This window comes from Porites lutea, chromosome 11 (genome assembly GCF_958299795.1).
Source record: "Porites lutea chromosome 11, jaPorLute2.1, whole genome shotgun sequence".
NCBI classification, from domain to species: domain Eukaryota; kingdom Metazoa; phylum Cnidaria; class Anthozoa; order Scleractinia; family Poritidae; genus Porites; species Porites lutea.
In genome coordinates this window covers 8,266,930-8,292,317 of record NC_133211.1, presented here as the reverse complement: position 1 = coordinate 8,292,317, position 25,388 = coordinate 8,266,930, and the positions used below count along the sequence as shown (strand labels likewise).

General features: G+C 36.1%; 2 protein-coding genes across 4 annotated transcripts in view; both read right to left on the bottom strand.

Moving 5' to 3' along the window:
- LOC140951389 (uncharacterized) overlaps positions 1-22,744 on the bottom strand; it is a 28,514-nt gene extending 5,770 nt beyond the window's left edge. The window contains exons 1-24 of one of the 3 annotated variants that reach the window (XM_073400628.1): positions 21,671-22,744; positions 18,756-18,978; positions 18,398-18,508; positions 17,404-17,454; positions 15,974-16,072; positions 14,872-14,913; positions 14,536-14,639; positions 13,533-13,596; positions 13,347-13,439; positions 12,187-12,468; positions 11,740-11,797; positions 10,826-10,909; positions 10,322-10,389; positions 8,423-8,511; positions 6,181-6,262; positions 5,769-5,852; positions 5,289-5,357; positions 4,763-4,909; positions 4,010-4,222; positions 3,251-3,379; positions 2,358-2,464; positions 1,841-1,973; positions 722-795; positions 142-259 (exon numbers count right to left, since the gene is read on the bottom strand). In XM_073400628.1, the coding sequence (XP_073256729.1) occupies positions 142-259; positions 722-795; positions 1,841-1,973; positions 2,358-2,464; positions 3,251-3,379; positions 4,010-4,222; positions 4,763-4,909; positions 5,289-5,357; positions 5,769-5,852; positions 6,181-6,262; positions 8,423-8,511; positions 10,322-10,389; positions 10,826-10,909; positions 11,740-11,797; positions 12,187-12,468; positions 13,347-13,439; positions 13,533-13,596; positions 14,536-14,639; positions 14,872-14,913; positions 15,974-16,072; positions 17,404-17,454; positions 18,398-18,508; positions 18,756-18,978; positions 21,671-22,614 (3,468 nt within the window). In that variant the 5' untranslated portion in view covers positions 22,615-22,744. The remainder of the gene's footprint in view (positions 1-141; positions 260-721; positions 796-1,840; positions 1,974-2,357; positions 2,465-3,250; positions 3,380-4,009; positions 4,223-4,762; positions 4,910-5,288; positions 5,358-5,768; positions 5,853-6,180; positions 6,263-8,422; positions 8,512-10,321; positions 10,390-10,825; positions 10,910-11,739; positions 11,798-12,186; positions 12,469-13,346; positions 13,440-13,532; positions 13,597-14,535; positions 14,640-14,871; positions 14,914-15,973; positions 16,073-17,403; positions 17,455-18,397; positions 18,509-18,755; positions 18,979-21,670) is intronic. The other 2 variants (XM_073400629.1, XM_073400631.1) reach the window with 2 other exon arrangements.
- A 772-nt stretch (positions 22,745-23,516) lies between these two features.
- Positions 23,517-25,162, bottom strand: LOC140951910 (uncharacterized). The gene is made up of 2 exons (XM_073401283.1): positions 24,795-25,162; positions 23,517-23,996 (listed from the first exon to the last, which is right to left on the bottom strand). The coding sequence occupies exons 1-2, from the start codon at positions 25,108-25,110 to the stop codon at positions 23,662-23,664; spliced, it is 651 nt and encodes a 216-aa protein (XP_073257384.1). The 5' UTR covers positions 25,111-25,162; the 3' UTR covers positions 23,517-23,661.
- Positions 25,163-25,388: the final 226 nt, after the last annotated feature.

The window sequence follows — 25,388 nt, the reverse complement described above, 5'->3', positions numbered from 1 at the left end:
CAGATGGACCTCAAAATCGATCTTGTGTTTTTCTGGTCATTTTGGAAGTAGCTTTGTAAACAGGAAAATAGAATACTAGCTACATTAACATTCATTCCAAAACTGAAAGTATCGCCACTTTTTTGATGCTTAAAATCTCACCTCCTTCCTGCAATTGGTGATTTCTAGGTCTCTTTCTTTGACTACCGACTCACTATTTTGTAAACGAGTTATCAAAGCATCTCTCTCAGAATCAGCAGCAACCTTTGAGTTACTCTCCCTTCAAACAAACAAACAAACAAACAAATGCTATAAATCCCTGCAGATCGACATGCAAGACTTTCTACTTAAAAAATATTTCAAACCTAAAAAATCCAATGACCAAGCAAGAGAACCACTGTCAACACAGATTATAACATAACGAATGAAAAGGCCTAGGACAAGCTCTGGTTGGTGAAAATTAAATTTTTTTCCATTCACTATTTGAAGGAGCTATAGACAGTTACTTTCTGTTATGCCTTGTGCAATTTTTACACTTCTTTTATGCTTAGCAACCTGCTGCATGCAGCCATAACTTGATGGCTGGACACTGTGTGTTTACCATTTCTCAGAAATACTTTGGGTACCAGATGCAAGACATTAGCACATAATATAACTAAAAGCTTGACAGGAGAAGACGAGACCGTACACAATAATATTATTTCCAGTATTATTAGAAAAGCTATGGTAGTCAGACACCAACCTGATTTTGACCTCATTCAGCTGAGAACTCATATCATCAATTAGGCTCTGAGCCTTCTCCATCTCCTCAGTAAGCTGCAACCACACAGAAAAGAAAAACAATATAAGTACAAAAAGAAATTTGTAACCCAACTCTTGTAAAAATATTGATTTCAAATAATCTAAAATTGGCGACAAAATGAGTTGAGACACTGCCCTAAACTGAGCTTTTTTACATTTTACTGACTTCAAAAAGGGGAAATATAGCTTTTCCTCCCCCATCCCCTCCATGCAATGTTGTGCCGATGTTCAAGCTTCCTATGGAAAACAACAAACACCCCAACTTTGAACGGAGGGGACAGGGGAGCGGTGCAGATCCTTTTGTTCTCTGAAGTTACCCCATTTGAGTACAGTGTCTCAACGATTTTGTCGCCAGTTGCAGAGTTATCAACAACAGAAAAAAGCTGGCAAAGCAAGCCTGGGAACAGCCTGATGGTGCCCCTCCCCCCCTTTCCCCCACAGTCATACACACTAGTAAATTTGATGGAGACACAAGAAGGGGAAAAAGTGCCAGTAGAAGTTGTGAACAGAATCATCAGTGAAAGCTTAGATAGAAAATGCACAATTTCAATGACTTATTACAAACCAAAAGACAAAAAGGTGTTTCACAGGCAATGATCTTTCCTGGTGTCACAATAAAGGAAATTCCAACACATGACTTGATTTATGTTAAACAAGAAACTTTACAGTGCAGGTTAGCAACTCTTTCTGCCTGAACCCTTGTTCATATTCTATCCTTGTATTAAAAAACTAATTCAAAGGCCCATCAGGGGCGGATCCAGGATTTTTTTAGGAGGGGGTGCACTCGTCTCTTGCCCTACCTCAACACCAATAAACCACATATTTTTTTTTTTGCAGAATACCAGTTGTATTAGAAAGCTGCAGGTCAACTCATGGGGGGAAGGGGGTTTGCACCCCCTGCACCCTCCCCCTAGATCCGCCCCTTCCCATCGACCTATCAAATGGTTGATAACACATCACATGCAGTGACTTGATAAGACCTCCTTGCCTTTGGCTCATGATTGTAAACCCGGTAAAACACTGATTAACATTACATAATAAGCTACAGTCAGCTATGTACCTTTTGTTTTTCTGTCTGCGTTTTAGTTTTCTCCATCTCAAATGCATCAACGCTCTGCCGTAGAGAATCCTTTTCCTGTCTTAGCATGTTCATGTCTTTTGTCATTTTGTCCTTCTCTGCCACAGCTTCCTCACTAATTACAAACAAAAAACCTATCTAAGCCAAACACTAAACAGTCTATCAGAAGTGAATGGGCCATTTAGAGGTTGTGACAACAAGAAGAAAAAATGAGGAAAAAGAGTCATTACCTGGTATGCAATGCCAGTGCACAACAGACAAAATAATACCATTAGAAAGGTTACTTTTCAGACTTTTCACACTATTAAGGATGAAATGCTATGATACAAACGTCCACATGAAACCTATTGTTTCTGCAGTTTTTTCATACATAATATAGGAAAATTTAATGTGGAATTTTTGTTAGATTTTTATCTTCAACAATTCAAGGGTTAATTTTCTACTTCATCATCAAGTGATGCCCTTTTGAGCAGCACAACTTAAAAAACAAAACACTCACATTTCCCGCTGTAACTTCAACATTGTCTTCTCTGCATCTGAAGCAGAGGAGCTCATCAAATTCAACTGTTCCTCTCTGCTGGATGCTGTAGACTTGACAACTTCAACCTGCCAAACAAGAACAATAATAAGTCTATCAAAAATTGTCCAAACCCTTCACTCAATCAAAGAAAAAGAAATTACGGGTCAGGTTATTTTAGTTGCTTTTGCAATATTTTCATTAGTAATGAGCTATAAATGTCTACCTATTTGGCAAAGCAAGTCTTTTTTACTAACAATAATAATAACAATAAGCCAGACTTTTGGCTAATCTTCTCGGCTCTTTTTAAGTCTTTTATAGATCAGTTTAGCTTACTGAAATTCGCCACTGTGAATCAACATGATGTTGGTGGTTGAAACAGGGCTCCATACCAATAATTGACGTCAACCTGTTAATTACCCACTCAGCCCATAAAAGGTTGGCCATACTACTGCAATCTAGTCCCAAAGTCTTTTGAAAATCAACGAGAATTCTTTTACATCTTGTTGGGTCAGTAAAGTACTGTAAGACAGGGTCTACAATTTTTCACCCTTATCCGCGAAGACTAGAGGGTCTAACTAACTATTTGCACATGAGAAATAAAGGCAGCACCTTATCTCCTTAGTGATTTTAAGACCCTGAGTATTGTTCTGACTGAGAATTGAACCTCTTAAGTCTCATACTCGACTACCGGTAATTGGGGTAACCAGTTGACAGTTATGTATTTAAGTCAATTCTATGCCCAGCTTGGAAGCATAGAATTTGTCTAACATTGTGAATGAAGCCCGTTAAACAGTTTGTAAAACAAAGCTTATTCTTAAAACACAACATCGACACAACTGTTTTATAAAACAACCAAAATCCAATATCAATACCTCTTTTTCAAGTGAAAGAACTTGACTGCTCATTTCCTTTAGTTTTGCCTCAACTTCCACCTTCCCTTTTTCAATATTTTCTTTTTCTTCACTGAGCTGATTTAATTCTTCCTTTCTCTTACTGCTCTTCTGTTAAAAAATTGTTTACACCAATACAATCTGATTTCAGTTCTTTGACTTAATACAACAAGTTACTGTGTCTGATTCAGACAACCACTGAGATCTAACAATCAAATCAGGAAAGCAAGGTAGATAATGTTAAGCTGGAGACCCTCCTTACAGACAGGATTGTCTATAATACAGACAGCTCTCTATCATGGACATGCCAAGTTCTCGTGGTCTTAAATCTAAAATTATATCACATTTTCTAGCTCTATCCAAGGAAATTTCTTTGTTTTTGAACAAAAATTCATCACCCCTTTCTGATTACACCAAATAATATAGTCTATAAAACAATTTATAAAACTGGAAGGGGACAGCTGTCACGGGGGGAGTGAGGCACAAAAATGACTTTACTAAATGAGTTGAGAAAAGTTAATTGACTGCTGTAAAAAGATTGAAAAGTTGATGCTTTGAGCCAAAGCCCTCTGTTAGACTTTCATTTCAATCAATTTACTATGGCTAATTAACTTTCATTAACCCAATTGATGAAACCAAACAATCGTTGCGCAGTTTCACTCGTACCATTGCAAAGAACATACAAGAAAAATAAGACAATACTTGCAATAACTAAGGGTAACCCATAGAGCTGTTACTCACCTGAACTAAGTCCTTGTTAGCTGTAATCAATCTTTGATGCTCCTGGTTAAGTTCGGAGTACTTCGCAACAAGATCCTGGTATTTTTTCTCTGCATCTCCTTGAGCATTGCTCAGCAGACTCTTTTCTGTCTGAAGTGAGTGCAGTTGTGCCTTTACTGTAGCAAGTTCCTTCAGAGAGGCCTTGTGGTCTGACTGAAGCTGACTCTTTTCTACCTATGTTTTGATGTGCAAAAGAAAAACCAAATTGAAAAGTTTAATCGTAAGATTTCCCAAATAGTAATAATTATTCAGGAAAAATCCCAAAGTTGATTAAATCTGGCAAAAGTGGTATCACTGCCTACTCTCTCTTGACGGACAAACACGTCCAAGAAGTTGCTGTTGTTCTTTAGCAATAATAATCCTTTTGTCCACCATAAGACAGACACCTCCCAAAATGGTCATCCACTGTTCTTCAGTCACTTTCTTTGACTATCTATAAGTTCTGTACCTCCCTGAAGTGAACACCTAGCATTGTTCCCCAACTGTTCTTCAGTATTTTTCTTCGAGTCTCTATATATAGTATTACTAAATAGGTGTCACTTGAACAGTCACATCACCAGGAATAGCTGGTCTACCAACTCAGAAATTAAAATAAAATTGTATATTAACACAAAACATAAATCCCGGCCCGAAACAAATCACTATTATAGCCGGTCTGACAGCTAAGAGTTATGATGTTTCAGACAATGAACTTAAGAATTACAGCAGCTTTACCTGTAAGCTCTCTTTATCTTTTGTGACTTGTTCTTGAGAAGTCTTAATTTTGAGTAACTCTTGCATTAGGACATTTATTTTTTCTGTTTGTTGTTTCATTTCCTCTTTCACAGCTGAAAGCTCATGGTCCTTGGCTTGCCTAAGATCCTGAAAAACAGTCAACACCATGATTAGTGGGGGTGTTATAAACGAAACCACATATCTGATGAGTCTAATGGATACGCATTTTAGGATTTTTGTGTGCTTAAAGGTTGCATTTTTTGACATACTGTACAGATTCAATGACATTCCAGCATGAGGGAGTTACGCTAATGAGACACCATCCTTGCACCTTATGGAATGGAAGGAGGTTAATAAACACACTGTTAGTCTTTCCTTGGGCAGTAGTGCACGTCTGAAGTACAAAAAATTCAATCAACGACATCCTTTCTGCTGCACAATTTTTGTTGACCATTTAAACCAGGCGGCATTCATGTGAGGGAAAAATGAAACTAAACATAGACTGATATCAAAGATGAAAATTAACCTGCAATTCTGCTTGATGTTTGATCTTTTGTTTTTCTTCTTTTTGCAAGTATTGCTCAAGCTCAGATTTCTAAGTAAAAAAAATGAAAAAAACAAAACAAAACAAAACAAAACAAAAACAATGGCTTAAATTATTCAACACCAATCCAATACAGCATATTATGATCAAACTTACTAGTTTGAAACAATTGAGGAGGGCATGTAGGGAAAAAAAAACAATTTTCAGACCACTAAAATCCAAAACATCAATATAAAAGCAAAGCAACATTCAATTAGTGAATATTTGCAGCAGCAACTGACCAAAAAACAAACAAAGGAAAAAGAAACAAACAGTTTCATCTCACTAGGTTGACATTTTTAACTGAAATTATTTAACAGGTTGCTCTGTAAGATCTATGAATGTACATCTTAAAAATATTGACCAATAATCATCTACCATAAGAAAGTGACAACAACAACAACAAGTGTTAAAGTCTCTTACAAGATTTTGAAGTTTCATTTCTGTTGCTTTGGATTCCTCAGAGTGGGAGTTTTGTAATGTCTCTAAATCTTTGTTATGGAGTTCCTGGCAGAGAAAAAAATACTGAAATGATTAAGTGACTCTTACGCAGTGTAATGCTCAACAGTCCATAATGATTTTGTATTCACCTACGACCCTTAATGCTTTTATTTACCATTTTATTTTTCAATAGATGTAACAATTTTAAATCTTGGAAGCTTACACTGAGTCGTCACGAGTACCAATTAAGTTAGATACTGATCACGAAATTCAAACTTTGCATCTCAAATCTCAATAAAAATCCTGACATTATTGAAATGTTTCACCATCAGTTTAGATTAATAAATTTATTTGATTTATTCATCAGTCCTCACTGTATCATGACCTCACGTACCTTTGCCTGAACAAGATCCTCAGTCAAGCGGTGTATCTGGACCTGAGATTCAGCTGAAGAGGATTTTAGTTTATCCAAAATCCTATAAGTAAGATAAGCATTGCAAAGTCAGCTCAGTAATCAGGTTGACATCTCTTTACCTTCCCACCTCTAGACCAAGATCAATATTTTGTCCCTATAACTTTGTAATTTGAGGACAAATCCTGTGGTGTTACCATTCAAATGAAATGACGTTGGCATAGTAACAATGATTTCTTTGGATTTACAAAACAGAATTTGATTTTTTTGTCTGATTTTTATCCTTTGGCCAAGATTAAAGGTGAAAGGGTTGAACTGTGTAGTATAAACACTAAAAAAAATTAATAAAGAATTTCAGGATGTATAAAAAATAAATAATTTTGTATGGTTCCAAGACACTTAGTTATCCTTACCTCAAGGGTTTTATCAGACCCTGTCTCCACCCCCAAACCACAATAATATGACCACCACCCCCCTAACTATGCAGAAACCACATTCACATTTTCTCTTACAGTTTGGCCTTACTCATTTCATTTTCCAGCCCCCCCCCCCCCCTTCCTTTTCAGTTTTTCTATTGGTGGTTGTTTTTATATTCACTGTAACAATATGTATGGTGCATTATTAGATTAATATTATCCATTAAACTTTAAGCCGAGATTATTGCTATTAACTGATCATTACACATTCATTTCTTATAGGATTTTCTTAACTTAAATTAGCACAAAGAGTTTTGAGTTGTGTTCTTCTTTTACATGAAAAGGTGCTCTGTTTCGAAATTATTGTTTGATTAGATAAGGAAGAAGAGTTTAAATACTGAGCAGCACTCAACTTAGTTATCATTTTGATATTAGCAACAATGATGATGAAAATGACAATGACAAAATTAAAGAAAGTATGATAATTGCATGTTAAGCTTATGCTTTGCAAGTAACAGCTTTTAATGAAGGTAAATTATTATAGGTACCCAGCATTGCTTTAAAGGCAAAAATTTCTTTTTCCAACTAATCTTCTTTGTTTACATAACTGTCTGTTACAGTAATCATGGAAATCAACATGTTTTAATGAACATTCACTGAAGTTAGAGTCTGTAATATTTATATGATGTTCACAAGGCCTTAAATCATAATCAACCATGAAAGAGGCTTTCAACTGCCTTGCAAATTAATAAATTAAGGAATCAAGTCTAAGAAGATGCAAGAAAATGCGTACAATTACTGCAAAAAGTTAAAAGAAAACTGAAAAAAAAAAAAACTCATAAATTTTCCAAAATACTCCGCCTACATTATTTTTATATTATGCAGTTTACTTCTTAAACAGTGGGAAGAGAAAAATGGAATTTTGCAACATATGTTTGCAATACATGTGATTTATAGCATCAGCTAGTGATAAAAAATGGAAGGAAAAAACTAATGCTTTAGGTTGCTGGTCAAGAAAATGTCTCCTGTTAGTCACGAGCAGTTTTCAAAGAGAGTACAAAATTTAACCACAGTTTCTTTACTTATCAGAGCAAAAACCAAAGAAACATGCACCTTTAAGCAAGTTGGCCTGAAATAATATTTGGCTTTATGCGTAATACATGTTGCTTTTGCTTTCCTCATGCAATAGTTTCCGTGTTTGTTTTTGTAATTAGCATTACATATGATTGATCAACAGTATTCAAAGGCAACCATTAACCAATCACTTTTTTTTTTCCTACTTTTCCTATATTTCTTGTAATTATAGTGTGGTAAATAAAGAAATAATAATCACAAAAAATAAATCATTTCTTTTACTGTCAGCAAAAAATGATTGCATAATCTGAAGCACTTCCTTATAAATTCCACTGTGCTTAGTTTCCAAAAGGACTACTTACAAGCAGTGTAACACCCTTTGTATAAGTAATAGCATGATTTGTAGTGATTTTTGGCATAAATACCACGCGTGATATTTCAAAATTGTTATACGTAATTTCACGAGCCATTAGGCGAGTGAAATTTGAGACAATTTTGAAATATCACGAGTGGTATTTATGCCAAATATCACGTACAAATCATGTTATTAATTGTTTATACTACTACCTGTAGAAGGTTTGTAATTTTCACATGTGGGTATTTCAAATTAAGGTGAAATACCACTGCTCTAAGCCAATCAAATTGCAGAAATTTCTCATGTAGTAGTATAAGGAGTAAAATACGTCTATTACATTTTTTGTTTCCTGAAACTCCGTTGAAAACTGCTCTGTTACCTGTCCTTTTCCCTGAGTTGTTCATTGAGGTAAACCAGCTTTTCTGAACTATCACCAGAATTCTTTGCCAATTCTGCAATTTCTGACTCCTGTAGGAGAGTTTGAAATGAAAGACCTACAATTTAGTTCACTTCTTATTAAAAATGCAGTCATTGATTGATTAGAAAAGTGCACTTTGCCATCATGCTATTGCCACAGGAGATGTTTGTTCAATCTGTACAGTAGGTCGCTTGGAAGTAACTAACAAGTCAGCAATTTCTCTTGACACAATCACTACATTTCCACATCTGTTAATACATCCTATATTACTAGCTAGTAAAATGAATTTAGAGTACTAACATTGTATTAAAAAGCATAATTATAATCTTTCATTATTATCACTCTGCTCTCTCTTAATGGAAAATATAGCTACATGCATGTATATCTCCTTTTTTCTGTAGAACTGCTGCAGAATTTTAAGTGGTGAAAATGAACAAAAAATGAGCTAAGCACACAAAGCATAATAAACAAATGCCAAAAATAAATCACAATGCTGGGTACAAAACAGTTTGTGAAAACAAAAATAAGAGAAATATGATAGCAAACACATTAGCGTATAAGAATGGCTTGTAAGCAAAATATAAACATCAAGACAGCAATGCTAAGCAGCAAAGAAAAAAATGCAAAAATTAAGTACACGCTCACGAAATCAAACAAAATAATAGTACACCTAAAAATTACCAAAAATACTTTCTAAATAGAGGGTGATTCAGGTTAGCTAGCAACACTTCCAAGTGATATACCATTGAATATCTCACAAGTCACTTGTATTTTCTATGTATACACACACCCCTTTGGGTGTACATGTATACCAAGAAAGTTGATATGACAAGCAAAATATTTCATAATGTACTACAAGAGAGCTTTTGCACAAAGCTAAGCAGCAAAGAAAAAAATGCAAAAATTAAGTAGACACTCAAGAAATCAAACAAAATAATAGTACAAATAAAAATGACCAAAAATACTGTCTAAATGGGGGGTGATTCAGGTTAGCTAGCAACACTTTCAATTGGATAATCCAGCTGTCTGGTCATAAACAAGTGGGCTATACTCAGCATTAGGCATTAAATACTAAGAGGAAATTTCTTGATTCTTTAATTGAGAATGTCATACTATTAGCACCTCTGTCCTCTGAATAAGGTGGTTGTTGAATGAACTCGACAAATGTTCTGATATTATCTAAATTCATTTTCTTTAGAGCTTTACTTGGGTTTCTTTACTTTTCAACAAAAAAATATCTACTTTTTTACCAGTCATTGTTTTTTTCCACTAAATTTTCCCCATCAAAATTGCAGATGAAAAATTATTTTGTTCCAACATGACTCAATTGGCACTTGAAAGAAACTGGAAATAACATTGTCTTCCTCCTAAGTCCTGGTGGAAAGAAGATCGCAGCACATGACAGAAGAGTTGGGTGTAATACCATTACACAAGGACAGCTTAAAATTCTGTATCTTGATTCAACTAGGTTTCTAGATTCCAAAATGCCTTGAATGCCTAAAAGGTGATCGCTTCAGTTAATATTAATCTCCAGGAATGATCCTAGAAGTCTTTGTGAAAGCTAACTTGGCCTAGCTTCCTTCTTGTTTCTAAGTGACAAATTTTTGCATACTTATTAGGGAATAAATTCAATTGCATGCACCATTCAGTAGCATTTCTAAGAATCCAACAATTAGAAAAATAACAGTTAAAAGAAAAAATGGTTCTACATGTACAGTTCCACACTCTCTCTGTAATTTGTTGCCACCTCGCTCGTTACTGGTCATTTTGTAATGGTTGTCTTTTCTTGGCACAAAAGAATAGTTTGAGGCTATCACATAATAATAGCAACTACCAAAATCAAGTACAGTACTCACTGACCAATTTATTCTTGTCTGCATTGAGGTGCTCTGATTTGGCTTCACTTAAATGAAGCTGCTTCTGAAGTTCTAAAAAGAAAAGACTATTTTAATATTTTGTAACCCGCTCATTGATTTTCCTGTGAGGAAAGCCCCCTTGGATGGCTTGAGGAAAATGAGAGCTTTGTTTGTACATATGCACCTGAAATTACTGTTTGTATTAAAATAACCACACTTTTCCAGGAACTCTTTTTTCTGATTGAATCAGTGCTTATTTCCAGTAACGATGAATTGTGTCTCGTCTGGTGTGCTTACAGTAGTAAGCTTCCATCAGCATGCATGCACAAGCAGAAAATGAATGGCTAGTGGACCAATCAGCTATTCAGTTAAAATTTTTTTTGATGTACCAAAGAAAACGAAAAGTGCTTTTATTTATTTAACCCTGTAAGTTGCAATGTCCACATAAAAGTCCTTCAGACATTTCCTTGAAAAATTGACTGTGATCATAATAATTATCTTTGCTTACCAAGTGTTGTGTCTTTGATTACTTGAAGCTCACTGCAGAGAGAAGCAAATTCATCTTCCTTGCTGTGGAGTTTGTCTGTCAGATCTACAAATGAAAGAACATGGTCATCTATAAAGCAAGTCTAAAACTTCAAGGTTTTTGGCAAAGAGTCAAAGAGAACAAATCATATTTGACTCACTTTTCCTGCATCCATGAAAAAACTAAACCTCACTGCATAAAGGAAGATTTTGCAACTGCATCAGTAAAATTGCCAAGCGGACAGAAGGGTACCCATGTCCAGGGAATACAAGGGTACCTTTGCTCCTCAAAACAAAACTTACATCAATATTACCACCACATATGTTACGAGTATGGGGTACTTCACTAACATTTGCATTACGGCTTTACTACTATTCTCAAGCCTATTAAGCCGTGAAGCAGCCAAGTAAGTAATAAATTCTTACTTTTTTACTCTAAATCAAGAAACAAACAGCAGCAAGTCACCCAGCTGGGTGACCTGAACAATATTTTCAGTCGCCCGAGGCCAGGTCCTTGTCATGTCATAGTCCAAGTCTTAGACCGGACGCTGTGAGTTAGAGCACAGCCTCGACTTTGTCCTCCTCTACGCAGTAAGCTTACTTTTCCCTCCTTTGCTGATGCAGTATCTTTTTTCTGCTTGTAGAATCCATTCTAACTTGCATGTGATTCGAAGTTGCAGCTAATAAAAATCACACAATTTTTCGGGACAGGCATGGGACATGGGAAAGTTAAAAAAATAAGGAAACTTTTGACTCCCTAGAAAAATACGAAAGGAATGCACTACTGAATTTATGACACTGGTTGACTACGTCATCCCGTTTAAAAAATGTTTGAGCTGAATGCCCTTCCTGATCATTACTTGAGAACAAATGGTAAAAAAAAACCTTGTTCCTCACCTTCAACTGTTTTGTGCAATGAATCATTTTCCTCCTTTAATCTGACAAGTTCAGTTTTCTATCATCAAAATGGAAATAAAATTTTATAACAATTATTACTGGTTAAATAATTGGTCCTGAACTTGTATGAGTTAGTATGTTGTCGGTTAAAACTAAATGCACACTTTAATGCACTTTAAATACAAGCATTTCCACAAAATTTGAAGTAGGCACCTAATTTTAGAAGAGTGATAGACTGTATTGGTTTATTTCAATAAAAATCTAGACATTGACAATAATATTGTATTGTTCGCAACAAATAGCTTAGTTAGTTACAATGACATTTTTACTTATTTGACAGGTACCTGTGTGCTGAGCAAAAAATAAATTGTATTGTATCAACAAGGTTTGAAAGAACGTTTCTTTAGTTACTCTTAATTAGTTACATTTACTTCAATTCATACTTACTGTTGTTTTCAATTCCTTTTGAAGACTCGTCCTTGCTTCTTTCTGTTCCTCTAAGTCCTTTTCCAAGGAAGAAATCTTTTCAATATTCTTTCTGAGTTCTTCTTCGCGAGTGCTGACATCTGCTGATTGTTGCACTAATTTGTTAGACAACGTGATCTCCAGCTCCTTGATTTTGCTTTGTGAATCGGCCAGCTTTGTTTGCAAACTGGACACTTGTGAGTTGGAGTCTGACACTTCATGCTCTAATTCAGCAAGTTTGGATAAAGCAGTATTTTTTTCACTCTGAAGAAAACACATTAAAAGATTATCAGTTAAAAAAAAAATAGAAACATAACAAAGAAATGATTAACCCATTTGTGACAGGAGAGCCTCCTTGTACACTTCTTGAAATAAAGCCAGCTTTTTTGGTCACCACCTGCCAGTTGCCAATAGATTTAAGTAAGCCATAGTTTGCATATTTTCCACAACATTTAATGATGGAACATAGGTACATTTAATGATAATACATGCACCTGATTGAATCTACAACATTGCTGATGAGTGACAGTGATGTTGACTAGGTATTTGCTTTGGTTTAGTTTTTCACGGAAATCAGAGAATAGTGGCAATAATATTAACAAGCCCACTGTAAGAGATAAAATAAGTGCAAGAAAGCCAAACCACACAAAATATTAGAGCAAAGCCCTGTAGCATGCATTGAGAGGCTTGGGACTTGTAGAGACTGGATGAAAGAATACACGTGGTGGGAGCTGGACTGCAATTTTTTTTTATTACTGTTATGGGCTTGTGGTACAATGATGAAAGGCTCCAACCTCAGAGCATTACAATGAAATGAAATAAAAGTAAAAACACTCTAAGACAATAGTAAGACAAAACATTAAATCATTATTGTCACTAGCAACCACAGTGATACTGTCATCCATTCTGGAACAAAAAAATTTTGAGGTGGAAGTAAAACTTTAAAGTGGAAAGTAGCATCAAAAGTTAGTGTCCAATCTTACAATCTTGGCCCCAACATGGGGAACAAACGTCCATAAACAGCCAAAAAGTCTCAATATATTGTACTTACAACTGCATCTCTTATGTGCAGGTTTAAAAGTATGGACATAGATCTTAAATTGTTTCAGGGAGGGGAGGCAGAGGACTAAACAACATAATACCTTTTCCTGTTCCAGTTCTTTCTGGAGATTAGAAAGTGAAACGACCTTCTCCTTGAGCTCAATCTCCAGAGTTTCCACTTCCTTCTGCTCAATCTGAAGAAGACAACAAAAAATGGATTGAATAAAATAATATTATAATGTTATTTTTCATAATAATAATTAAGGGTGGATAAGCATGTGTCATACTTGTAGTTCATCTCCAAGATTTATCTCTTCTTCTTCTAACTTGAATTGCAGATCTTCCACTTTCCTGCAAAGGGACAAAATGAAAATTATATGAATGTTGTACCAAGTAACCATAGTTTAAAGCCACATTACATGTATGTGCAAATAAATTATCATAATAGTATTAAAATTCATATAAAAGAATTAGTGATGTAAGAAAGGAGAGAAAATATAATAATTTGATACATCATATAAAAGGTGATCTAGTTAAGTTGAAATTTCTCAGGATTTGCTGGGAACAACTGGCACATAGATTTCCTGTAGTTGTTTTTTAGCTCATCCTAACAGAAAACCTAAAACAAAAATTGGCAGGATCAGTCAGGAGAGAAGCTGCAGCACAAGAAACTAACTGACCTCAGGCCAGCTGTTGTGAGTCCAGACGACTAGAACCCAATAATAAAAGGTTATGTACATGTAATGTTACTGTCTTGCTCAAGGGCACAGCATCCATAATTAAAACTCATCGCCAATAGATAAGCTTGGGAACAAGTGCCTTTAAGGTTGGATGGGAGCCTGAGCGCCTCAGGCATAGCAAGGAGGTACTTATGGCAACCATACGAGTGGGAACCACCCCTGTATGCACCCGCCAACTGGCACTGTCACACTGAAGGAATTCAGTGAAAAATACTCACCTGACCTGCACAACCCCCCCCCCCCCCTCCAAAAAAAAAAAAAAGGGAGGGAAGGGATGGGAGCCAGAATCCTGAAAGATTCGCTTCAACAACCGATTCGCAAAGATCAGCTCAAAATGCCCGCATGAGACGTAACGCAAGTCACAAGAAAAGCAAAGGCCCCTGCAGTCACCCCACAGATCATGTACGCTTGAGGAGGAGACCGCTGACCTCAGTGGCTTGCAATTTAACTTTGCCTAAATTACAGTAATTGGCATCTGCTGCTGCAGTATCCCCTCTTGCAAAGACTTTTACAGTTAAAAAAACAATTTTACAAAACCAAGCAAACAAACCTTCTCTCTTCATCAAGCTGTGTCTGTAACTCAGCTTTCTCCTTCTGCGTTGATTCAATTAGACTCTGAAGTCTTTCAATGTCTTTGTTTTTCTCCTGAAGAGCCTTCGTAAACAAATGAATATCTTATCTCACTACCCATGATAATCAAAACCTAAGAAAACAGGAACGTGCTCCCTTTCTGGTGTATGGGTCTTTAATGTACAAGTACCAGGGGGAGGGGGGTGGGGGTGAGGTAACTCAGAACTACAGTGTTACAGGGGAGGGATGGTGCAAAAAGAAATAGTGAAAGAAAAGAAATAAGAGAAACATGTGATATTATTTTTTTGTAACCAACCTGGTCATGACTTTCTTTTAACCTGGCAACTTCCTCCTCTGCCTGCAAACACGTGAATAAATTTGAATATCGGGAGGTTCATAATTTTTGTATGTTACGTAGAGGATTAAAGACCCAAACTCAATTAATAATACAAGCTCTGTCTGTTTCTTTTTTACCATCAACATTTTGCTTTCTGCAAATTTGCCTAAAAGCAGTATCTTTGCACTATCAACAAAGGTAGTTTTTCCACCACAAATCATAAAAATAAGACAAAAACAGTATGAACATGGGCAATGTCTACCCTTCTTCACCTCATGGCTGATCAAGGCTGATCAATGGTGCATATTATGTACAGTAAACTACTTTTAAAGAAAGTGATATTAGTACAACAAAAGAATGTAGAAGGTACACATTTTTGCAAAAAGTGTACAGTGACAATTATTGTTAAGCATGTTTGCTTTATATTATTAATATTCACAAAAAAATATAGATCTTTAGGTGTTGATTGAGTTAAATAAAGTTCTATAACTGTTAGAACATAAGTGTCAATACACAGTTAGCTAAGAATAATCCTAGAGATAGCGTTGACAGTTGTAGATAAGAAAAAAAGCTTATGTCATTACCATTTTCACTAATCGCAGAAGCATTAGTCAGTATCAGATGTTACAAGAGAGAACATTATAAGGACAGGATTAACAGCCCACGTTTGATACATTAAAATTCTAACATGACTCTGAGGCTTTCGGGTCAAAATTGCAAATTTTTCACCACTCCATTGTCTCGCAATTTCCAGAAGAAACTTAAGCACAAAGAAAACCAAACCAAATATAGAAAATGACCAGAAAGACTCAGAGTCATGCTAGAATTTTAATATACTGAACATGGGCTATTTAAAAGACACATTTATTTCAATGTGTTTAAGACGTTAATTCCATTACAAACATTAGTTATATAATCAAAAAAGAAATTTAGTATGCTGAGAGTTAAAATGTTGAGAGTTATTAAGTCAACAGAAAGGAGACAGACTGGAAGATTATTCCACAATGTCATGAAAGATAACAAGTCATGTGGATGAAAGGCGAGATGCATGCATGTAAGACAACCACTTGTGAGCAAGTACCTTAGCAACTTGACTTGTAGCACTAGCAACTTCAGCTTGTTCAAATTCTCTTTCTGCCAGTAGAGACTGGATTTGCTTCTCTCTTTCTTCAAGGGCTTCCTGTTAACCCCATTAATTTGGTTTATCATCATGTTAATTATTTCATTCCTTACAAGAATTATTTGATTTTAAAAAATTCAACTTTTGGTAAATATCAGGCAACCTTTTAAATAATACACTTAAGTTTGTGACAATAGAGAGATTTAGAGTCAGGATAAACAGAAAACATGAATTTGTACCACATGAACAAGTTTTCCATCAACTTGTGCTTTACCGTTCCCTTCTTCTACCCCCAAACTAATAGTTTCACATTAATTTTGTCTATAACAATGGTTTTGAAGTGTTTTTAGCTGGACATTTTCTATTTTGAGAAATTCTCAACTTGAATCTGAGTTTTCCCTAAATGTCACTCTAAATCTCTCTAATAATTGGATTATATTTTGTATTTTTATTATCATCCTAGTTATTATTCCCAAAAGTTTATGCAGCTTAGCACTAGGACAATATTATTTAACATTAAAAAAGCATGAAGAAAACAATAAAATTATTATTAACGTTTAACGAGCAGGACTGCAGCCAGACAAACCTTGGAATAAATAAGAGAAGACCTAATAATTAATGTATATTGGAAGAATACACAGATCTACAGCCAAGGTTTGGATGGCATTCACTGAGTGTTGTGTCTGCAATTTATTTGGTCCATACCAGATTGGCGACGTCTGGTGATTTAGTTACATTTTGGTCAACTTTTTACAATGGGCATCCAGTAAAAAAAAACAATGATTTTTTTTAGTATCTTAAAGTCTTCATATATAGCTATAGATCTTTTTTGTATCATGCAGAAAGAAATGAGGTTGATTTCTAACAGCTCATCAAAATTGAAAACTTAATTCATTTAAATTCAGGAACCTCAATACTTGAATGAATTTTAAATTCATCTTGTTGTGCTGGGAAATATCCATACGCTGACCAAAGGAGAGTTAATTGGTTTAACTCCTCTTATCCCTATAACAATAATTTCAGTTTAGCATCACACTGCACTTTCCTTTAAAATTTTGGCCTTGAAGCTCCCCCCCCAACCCCAGACTTCTCTAAAGAAGTTCCTGTAACTCTCCATGGAGTGGGTATGGATATTTTCTGGAATCACACATTCTTGGCACTTATTTAATCCTTACTGAACACACTTTCTCATGATGTCACAGCTAAATAAAAAGTAATCCCAGATTATGTAAGCAATTTTTAAAACCGGTCAACATACTGGTACTCAACCAAAAGGAATAAGGAATTCATTTTAATTTAGGTTTAAGTTGAAGTCCTGTATGGCCATCAAATAAGAGAATTAATTTAGCCGTACATTTTAAATTTTAATCTTATTCCGATAGTCATCTCACCTCTTTTTTCTTAATAATGTAACATGAAGCATCTTTTAACTTAGCTGATGCCTGGAAAGCAACACGCTGTTAGACTTTATTCTGTGAAATAATTGTGTTGAAAAGAAGCACTAAACTATTCTGAGACCTGATAACTTTTAAGATGTAATTCAAGTATTTAGATTCTAGAATCATTCTAGGGAGGAACAGACTCTTTGAAAGCTAACACTTTACTCTTTAATCATTGATCATCATCTTTAACAAAACTGCTGATCAGTTTTACTGACTCTTTACTATAAAAAAAACTCTTCAATACTTATGAGGAAGTACGTTGCACTTTATTGTTATGGTTACACATGCATTTATGATAATTAACTGAATCTGATCTCTTTTTTCCTTACGATTTCTAGATTCAGGGTTACTACTACTAACTATAAAAACAGATGCTTTTTCCTTTTTCAAACATTTCAGTTTTATCCCAGAGTAAGAAGATTTTAAATAGGCTACACAAGATTATAACTCTACTGTTAGAAACAGTTTTTAAAAATACATGTTTCTGTGCATTATCATTCACCTTGCTTACTAAAATTGCACTAAATCAGTTAAAGCATGCCTTTGCTTTTAGTTTAGACCCTTTAACACACAAAGTTTGCAAGTTATTGTAAACTTTAATCTGTGATTTCATCTTTCTTATGTGGAACTCACATTTACTGTACTATTGCAACTATGTATTATTTGTTAGGCTGCTAGCAGTCTCAGGGGGAACAAACTGACACCCTCATCTCTATTCTTGTATCCCGTTGCCTTGCCACTTTTATCATACAAGTGTTACCTCTCCATCTTATAAAAAATAAAAGACCGGACACTACTCCATTTTTTTTTTAATCTGAACCAATTTCTCTTTTCAAGGTGGTTAAAAAATGGTATTCCTCTGTAATGCAAAAATGTGAGTTGACTTGCTTTTCTGGAATCACAGTAAACCAGAAATAATAAAGACATTTGCAAAATGTCATACCTGCAAAGCCACCAACTGTGATGTACTGAGCCCTGATGATGCAGGGGGCTGTGGTAGTGGTGGAGATAATGGTTTGACCTCAGCCACTTCAGGTTCACTGGTAGAGAGGGTCTATCCATGAGTAATTAACATAATCAGTAACAGTATTTTCCCTCAAATCTTACATTGTACCCACAAGCTATTCCAAGGTGATAGAAAGTAACATTATTATATTTGTAGCTGGAAATATCTTAGTCATAGAAGCAGCACATGATGTAAAAAGTAACGACCATGCAAGTGCTGGTACAGTACATGTCTAAACTAGAGCAGCACATGATGATAAGTGTTAGTAATGACCAAGTCTGTGGTGTAACATTACCTGTGATGTGCTTGTACTGGTCGGTTTAGGAGTAGGAGAGGATACACTTTGTGGTGAGGTGATTGAACTAAGGGAGCTGTTACTTCCCAGGGCGCCCAAAGACTTCCGCGCATCATTTTCTTGTTGTGTCTGGTTTTGTAGTCTAGTTGGTAGAGGTAAACTTGACAGCACAACTTTATGAAGTGGAGCAAACAAGCCAAAGTTGGGCTCACATTGAAAATATCTGAAGGAAAAGGATGAAGAGAGAGAGCGCATACACACTCTTAGTGGGTGAATTTTTTGAATGGTACAATAAAGGATAGGAAAAATTTTCTTCATAGGCTGTAAAATCCAGAGGAAAATTTAACTGCTAACTTACTTTTAGAAAACAGCAAGCTCAAGAAAACTTGTAGATTTTTAAAAAGCCTAATTTTTATACTTAGCCACAACTATCTGATTCTAAGTCTGACTGGAAGTCTGTCAGATCATCTTCAACCAAGAAGCATGTAAGAAGTAGAGAAACAAAAACCTCTTGTCTCTTATGTCTAGCAACAACATGCAGCTGAACCTTTAAAACACAGCCACTGTCAACCCTTCTAACCATAATGTATGACATACAAATTCTCCAGAATGATCTCCTACATTTCCTTAAAGAATAATTTAACAGAATTAACAGCAAAAGAATATTCCCTGACTGTTATTCGGAGCTGGCTGTCAGAGTGTACATGTACATTCTTCTTCAGCACTTTCTATATTACTAACCCTTTCACTGCCAAATTTAGCCAAAAGCAAATTTCGACCAAATTTCCAAATTTCATGTGTAACTACAGGCAAAGAGACCTTTCATTTTGTCCACTGACTCAAAAGTTAGAGTCACCTTAAAAAACTCCATCAAGTGCTCCGGCAGTGAAAAGGTAAAGAGGATGGACTCTTACCAATTCACTAATACATACTCTCCAGAAAAGAACTACAAAACAGAGTGGCTGACTGACATAACCAAGAGGCAACAGAGTCAGGGGTTTCAATTAAAACTGCAGTAGACAGCAGAATTGAATATAGTAACTGACTGTATTGACAAGGGGTCGTTAGTCCACTTTTTCTAGGAGGAGAGGGGGTTAGGGAGCATGCTTCCCCAGGAAATTTTGAAATTTCAAAGCCCTAACATGTGATTTTTAGCATTCTGGGGACTAAATTTGAGGACATTAGAGCATGTTTTTCATTCAAGAAAATGTAGCTTTCAATTTATCAGTCACACAATCAATTCCTACAAGCAATGAACAAATGATGAAAACTAAATTATGTACTTTTGCTCGTAAACAAATTTTGCATAAACATATACAGAAACTTGTGAAAAAATGACTGAAACATAGCATTCACATGACTAAAACATAACGTAAAACTAGTAGGCCTTTATGAAAACACATCGTATGTTTTCATTCAGATTTTATGATAATAATTTTGTTTACAATGTCATTCAAACTAGTTGCTTCTTCTTTTTGGAAAAAAGTAGCCAACCTCTATAAGCAAAGTAGCCGACATGTTTTGTCGCCTGTCGGTGCTTACTGAAACCCCTGAGACAACTTTTGACAGCCCTAACAGTCGGTCAAAAGATCTCTCCCGCAGTAATTATTATCAGTACCATTTCCATTCTCTTTCTTATTGTAACTGTCTCATTTATGGAGCTTTGGCATAAATATTCTCTTTCGCCCACTTGTGATACATTAGAATTCAGCATGATAGCAAGTCCTAAGGGACACTAACAAACAAAATGAACTAACATATGTCTTAGCTTTCTTTGTCCGTGTCCTCCAGGACTCACTGTCAAATTAATTTAAAATATTGAAAGTGAGTTACTGTATTTTATTTTTGGTTTCATCTGATAAAAAATTAATAATGAATACCTAGCTTTACATACCTTATACATACCTTTTTAAGGTATCTGAAGTATTTAAGGAAGGATATTATATTTTTAGCTTAACCTCAAACAATATTGACGCATAATAGTTTAAATTCTCACATTTGCAAAGCAAAAAAGAAATGAAAGGCAAGTGTGCAACTATTATTGGTGCGATGATTGCTTCACAAGCCGAAAAGCTTGCCATAGGATGCTCGAATTCATGCCAATTTTATCTTCATACAATTTCTCACAACATGATTTACTAAACTAAGGTTATAACTTTTCAAATATTTGTGCCCTGCAGGAATTGTCACTATTCCAACTGTCCAACCAACTGTGTCGCATATTCTTTTCAGCAATGTAAAAAATGCTGTAGAAAAACTTTTGCGGGCTTATTATCCAAAATTTGATCCAACAACACTTAAATACTGCTTCCATAACGGCAAAGAAATGCTAAAATCACTCTGATAATTATCCTAACTCCAATATCGGAAGTATATTATTTCATGATTATGTAATATTCTAAGTTAAGAACCACCAATTGTCTTTGATTAACAGACTTGAAAATATAAAGATTCTCAAAAAGCAGGTAAAGGTGATAATTCTCTAAGAGTATGAGGTGTAAATCAGGACATCTGAGAATACAAAAACAAATATTTTGCATCAAAACAATTATGGCGCATGCCAATCGTAGCAAAGATGTTGACATTTCAGGCGACGTGGCGGTGTGTACAGAAATATAAATCGCGAATCATGTGTTTACTTTTACAAATCGCTGTTTCGATTAGACATCAAAGGGCAATAGAAAACATCGATTCCAAGTTTAACCATGTTTATCTCGTCAAATTATCATTGTCATTAAACATAAATCAAGCTATAAAAACCAAAACGACATGTATCGTTGTGGGAAAAAAGTAAACAATGAGAGAATCGAATTATAATTCTCGTCACTTTTTAAAAATTTATCGTTATGGCATTTCCCTGCACGACATACATAACGTCTGAATGGTTGTAAAACGCAATAAAATGAAAGTTTTACCTTGTTCCTGCCACTGCTCCATCATTTTTACCTAGAGGTTCGTCTAATTCGACGCCGGTCCAAACTCCTTTTGCAAATCCAGTTTCTCCCAAATATCTCACAACTCCATGTTTCGTCCCGCTTACTACAACACGATCGCCAATTTTAATGCTTGATTTCGGTTTGTCATTTCCACTTTCGCCGCTTATCGAAGATTTCCGAATGTCGTTAGGGATCTGATTTATTTTTGTCAACTTCTCTAGTTTTGTAAATATTCCATGACTCGGATCACAATCAAAATATCGGACACCTTGAACGCTACCATTATTTTTTCCAACGGGTTCGTCCAGAGCTACCCCAGCCCAGTCGCCTTTGGCAAAACGAGTTTCTCCGATAAATGCTATAACGCCAGCGTTTGCATTTCCTACCAAAACACGATCGCCTATTTTGAACAAGTTACGCAAATTTGACTTGGATGAGTCAGATGCCGCCTGACTTTCTGCCGTTCTAGATGCTTCGCCACGTCTCCTTACAGTAGGTTGTGTTAAATCTGTTTTTGACGAACTTCCACGTAAACTAGAACTTGAACTTTCTCTCCTATACTGTAGTCTTGTTTGAGAATTTTCTCTCGAGGGTAATCGAGGTTGTGCAATCTGTCCGCCAGCGACTGAGCCTCGAGGACTCACTAAACGTTCCCGACTGCTGCTTGCGCTTAGTTTGCCATTTTCAGTTGCTTGTGATCCCCTTCTAACGGGCCCAGTCGTTGTCTGGTTAAGTTTTCCCCCTGAAGGACTAGTTCTTGGTTGCACTGTTGATGTTGTCTGCTGAGCAGAACTAGCTGCAGCGCCACGTGGTTTGACTAAAGGAGTTTGACCTGTGCTACCCGGACCGCCGCCGCCATGAATTGGCTTCACAACTCTGCTTGGCGTCTTTAAACGCGAAATACCCGAAGGTATCTGGCTCATGATAAAGGTAGATTAAAGGAGATTCTGTCCCTCTAAATTCTTGTTGAGCAAGGACGACGAGAACAACATTTACTTCGCAAAAATTACGAGGGAAATATGAAACAAGAACTGATATCTTCTTCCAGTGGAAGTTGCCTTTGATATTTGGTCCCAGACTCTCACGATTCCTCTAACTGGGACGCCGCGAGGGAGGGGTAAGAGGGGAAGAAAACCAAGCATTTGTGCATTGATGTCATTAATAACAGAAATTAAAAACGTCGCTTCGTAATGATGAACTCGTTTCAACCATATCTATAATATTATCCTCCAAGGTCTCAGACACCGGAAATGTCTATGATTTCAGCAATCGACCATGTCCACCCCGCTGCTAAGTTTATTTCAGTGGGTTATGTATGAACAATGTATAGAATTTAACTGTTACCGTAAAAATGCCAATATATTGTGCTTTTGTAAAAACGTCTATAATTTTGGGAGGTTATATTTGCATTGATAAATACCAGGATTATTTGGTGTATAACATATACAGGCTTTCAAAAAGCACACAAGGTGACACCATTACTTAAGTTGTATGGTTAGGGTGTTTCTTGATAGTATTTAATTTGTGATATTTGGGAAAGACATACTCAAAAAGGTTTAAGTTGCCCTGGGATGACCAAATAGTGCTTCTAATAATGCATTTGCAGAGTTTTAAGGCACTTTAGGTAGTCTAAAATGGTTTTTGAGAGGAAAGTGTTGCAGGGAGCCCCTTTCATGTGGCTCAAAATTTTAAGGGAATGCTTGCTGGAATGATAGGCAAGAAGTACTTGCAGTAGTTTTACTGGTCCAAATCCCATAAAACGTATAATATGGGCCTATCTTCAAGGCACTAGAGTAATTCATCACAAAATAAAAAACATATGAACTAATAATGTCATGTCCGAAATTTTATTATTTTATAACAAACATTGACTATCTTTGCTTGGAGAAATATAGACACTCCTTCATTTTCAAGAAAAATGCAACACTAAAAACAGCTAAATTTTGCTATTATTTCTCATAAATAAGAATCTAAAGTTCCTCATGTTTTGGTCCAGTGAACTCTTCATATGAAATAACTCCATCTTTATCCTTATCTTCATGTTCAAAAATTTCGGATAAAATAGTTTCATGGTTGGATTCATCATCATTTGGGAATCCTTGTTGTTCTTTCAGGTAATCTTTGACTTCCTCAATGCTTAGCTCCTTGTTTTTGTCCTTGTCGATCATCCCAAACACATCTGGGGGGGACCCTCCCTGATCCCCTTCTTCTTCACTATCACCCTCTTTTATTTCTATCAGTTCCACATCAAACAAAAGATTTGCCCCTGGTGGGATCACACTGCCAGCTCCTTGATCGCCGTAACCTGACAAACATAGTGCATACAACATGAAAGTCAGAAATATTTACTTTAAGTTACAGAGCATAAAATGTTTCCATATGTAAAAATGCCACCCAACAGTCTCTGTCTCAGCCTCCCATGCATATGTTCTTAAGGGTTGGTCACTGGTTCCTGCATGACAAGCCAAAAGAATGTCTGCAGCCCATAGACCTGGTACATCTTGACAGTGACTGTTTAATAAAGTCGAGTCTACACGAGACTTTTGTTAGCCTGTGAAGCACAGACATATTTCCGGTCATTGCATTTCTCCCTGCGCTTGGCATGCTAGACTTTTGAAAGTCACTGTTTAATATAGCGTGACCGCTGATAAGGTTGACTGTTTACGACAGCAGTGATGCAGTGATGGAAAGGGGTTGGGGAGGGGGGTGGGGGAGTTTGGCAAAACAGCTCTGTTTCTTATGACTACTCATTATATTCTTTTCGAATGAATATTTTTTTTTATTCTAGGGACTATACAGAAAGCTGACCATAACGGTAAACTGTAATCGAAGATACGCTTACAGCTAACAAAGGGCCTTTATGTGACCTGTTCTTTTCAAGCTACAGCACAAAGAAAAATTTCCTTAACACTGTTTCTATTCAGTCTCTCGAGTCTTCAAAGAAATAATTTAGCTTTAGAGTTACGCTCAATTGTAAGCTGGTCGTACAGACAAATGAAATGTGCGTACCATAGACGAAACATTCTAGCTTTCTGAACGTCACATTCCTTTACACGAGTCGCGTTTCGATCGATCGTTCGAACAAAGTCGACTACTAACTTACCAAGATGTGCAGGAACCCTAAGCTTCCTTTTCTCTCCAACGCACATGTCCTTAAGACCTTGTTCCCAGCCTTGAATTACCTGACCTCTACCAAGAGTAAAATCAAACGTCTGCCCGCGATTATGACTGGAGTCAAAAATCGAGCCATCTTTTTCCAAACGGCCGGTATAATGCATGGCTAAGAGATCTCCGTCTTTTGATTTACGTTCGCAGTCTGTTGGCTTTTCTACAACCTCTATAGTGACTTCCTCATCTTCAGCCCCACTTACAGAGAAAATCAAAGCAAAAAGAACTAGATAATTCAAGGAAAACCTCATGATGCACGAGATCTTGGGCAACTGTCACAGTTGACGTGTCGATGATCAATGATTTATTTACTTTCTGGGATAGGGTTGGGAATGGTATTGTCCCTTGGTCCCACTCCTAGACGTGCGGCCTGATGTTCCTCCGAGATCATATCAGCCAAAGATTTTTAAAAAGGAACAAAGCGAACGGAGAAGCAAACAAAACAAAAACAACACAGGGAGGAGTTAGAGTATATCACAACGCCTGGGCGAGTTTGGAACTAACCTGCGATCCCGGGGGGTACTTTAGG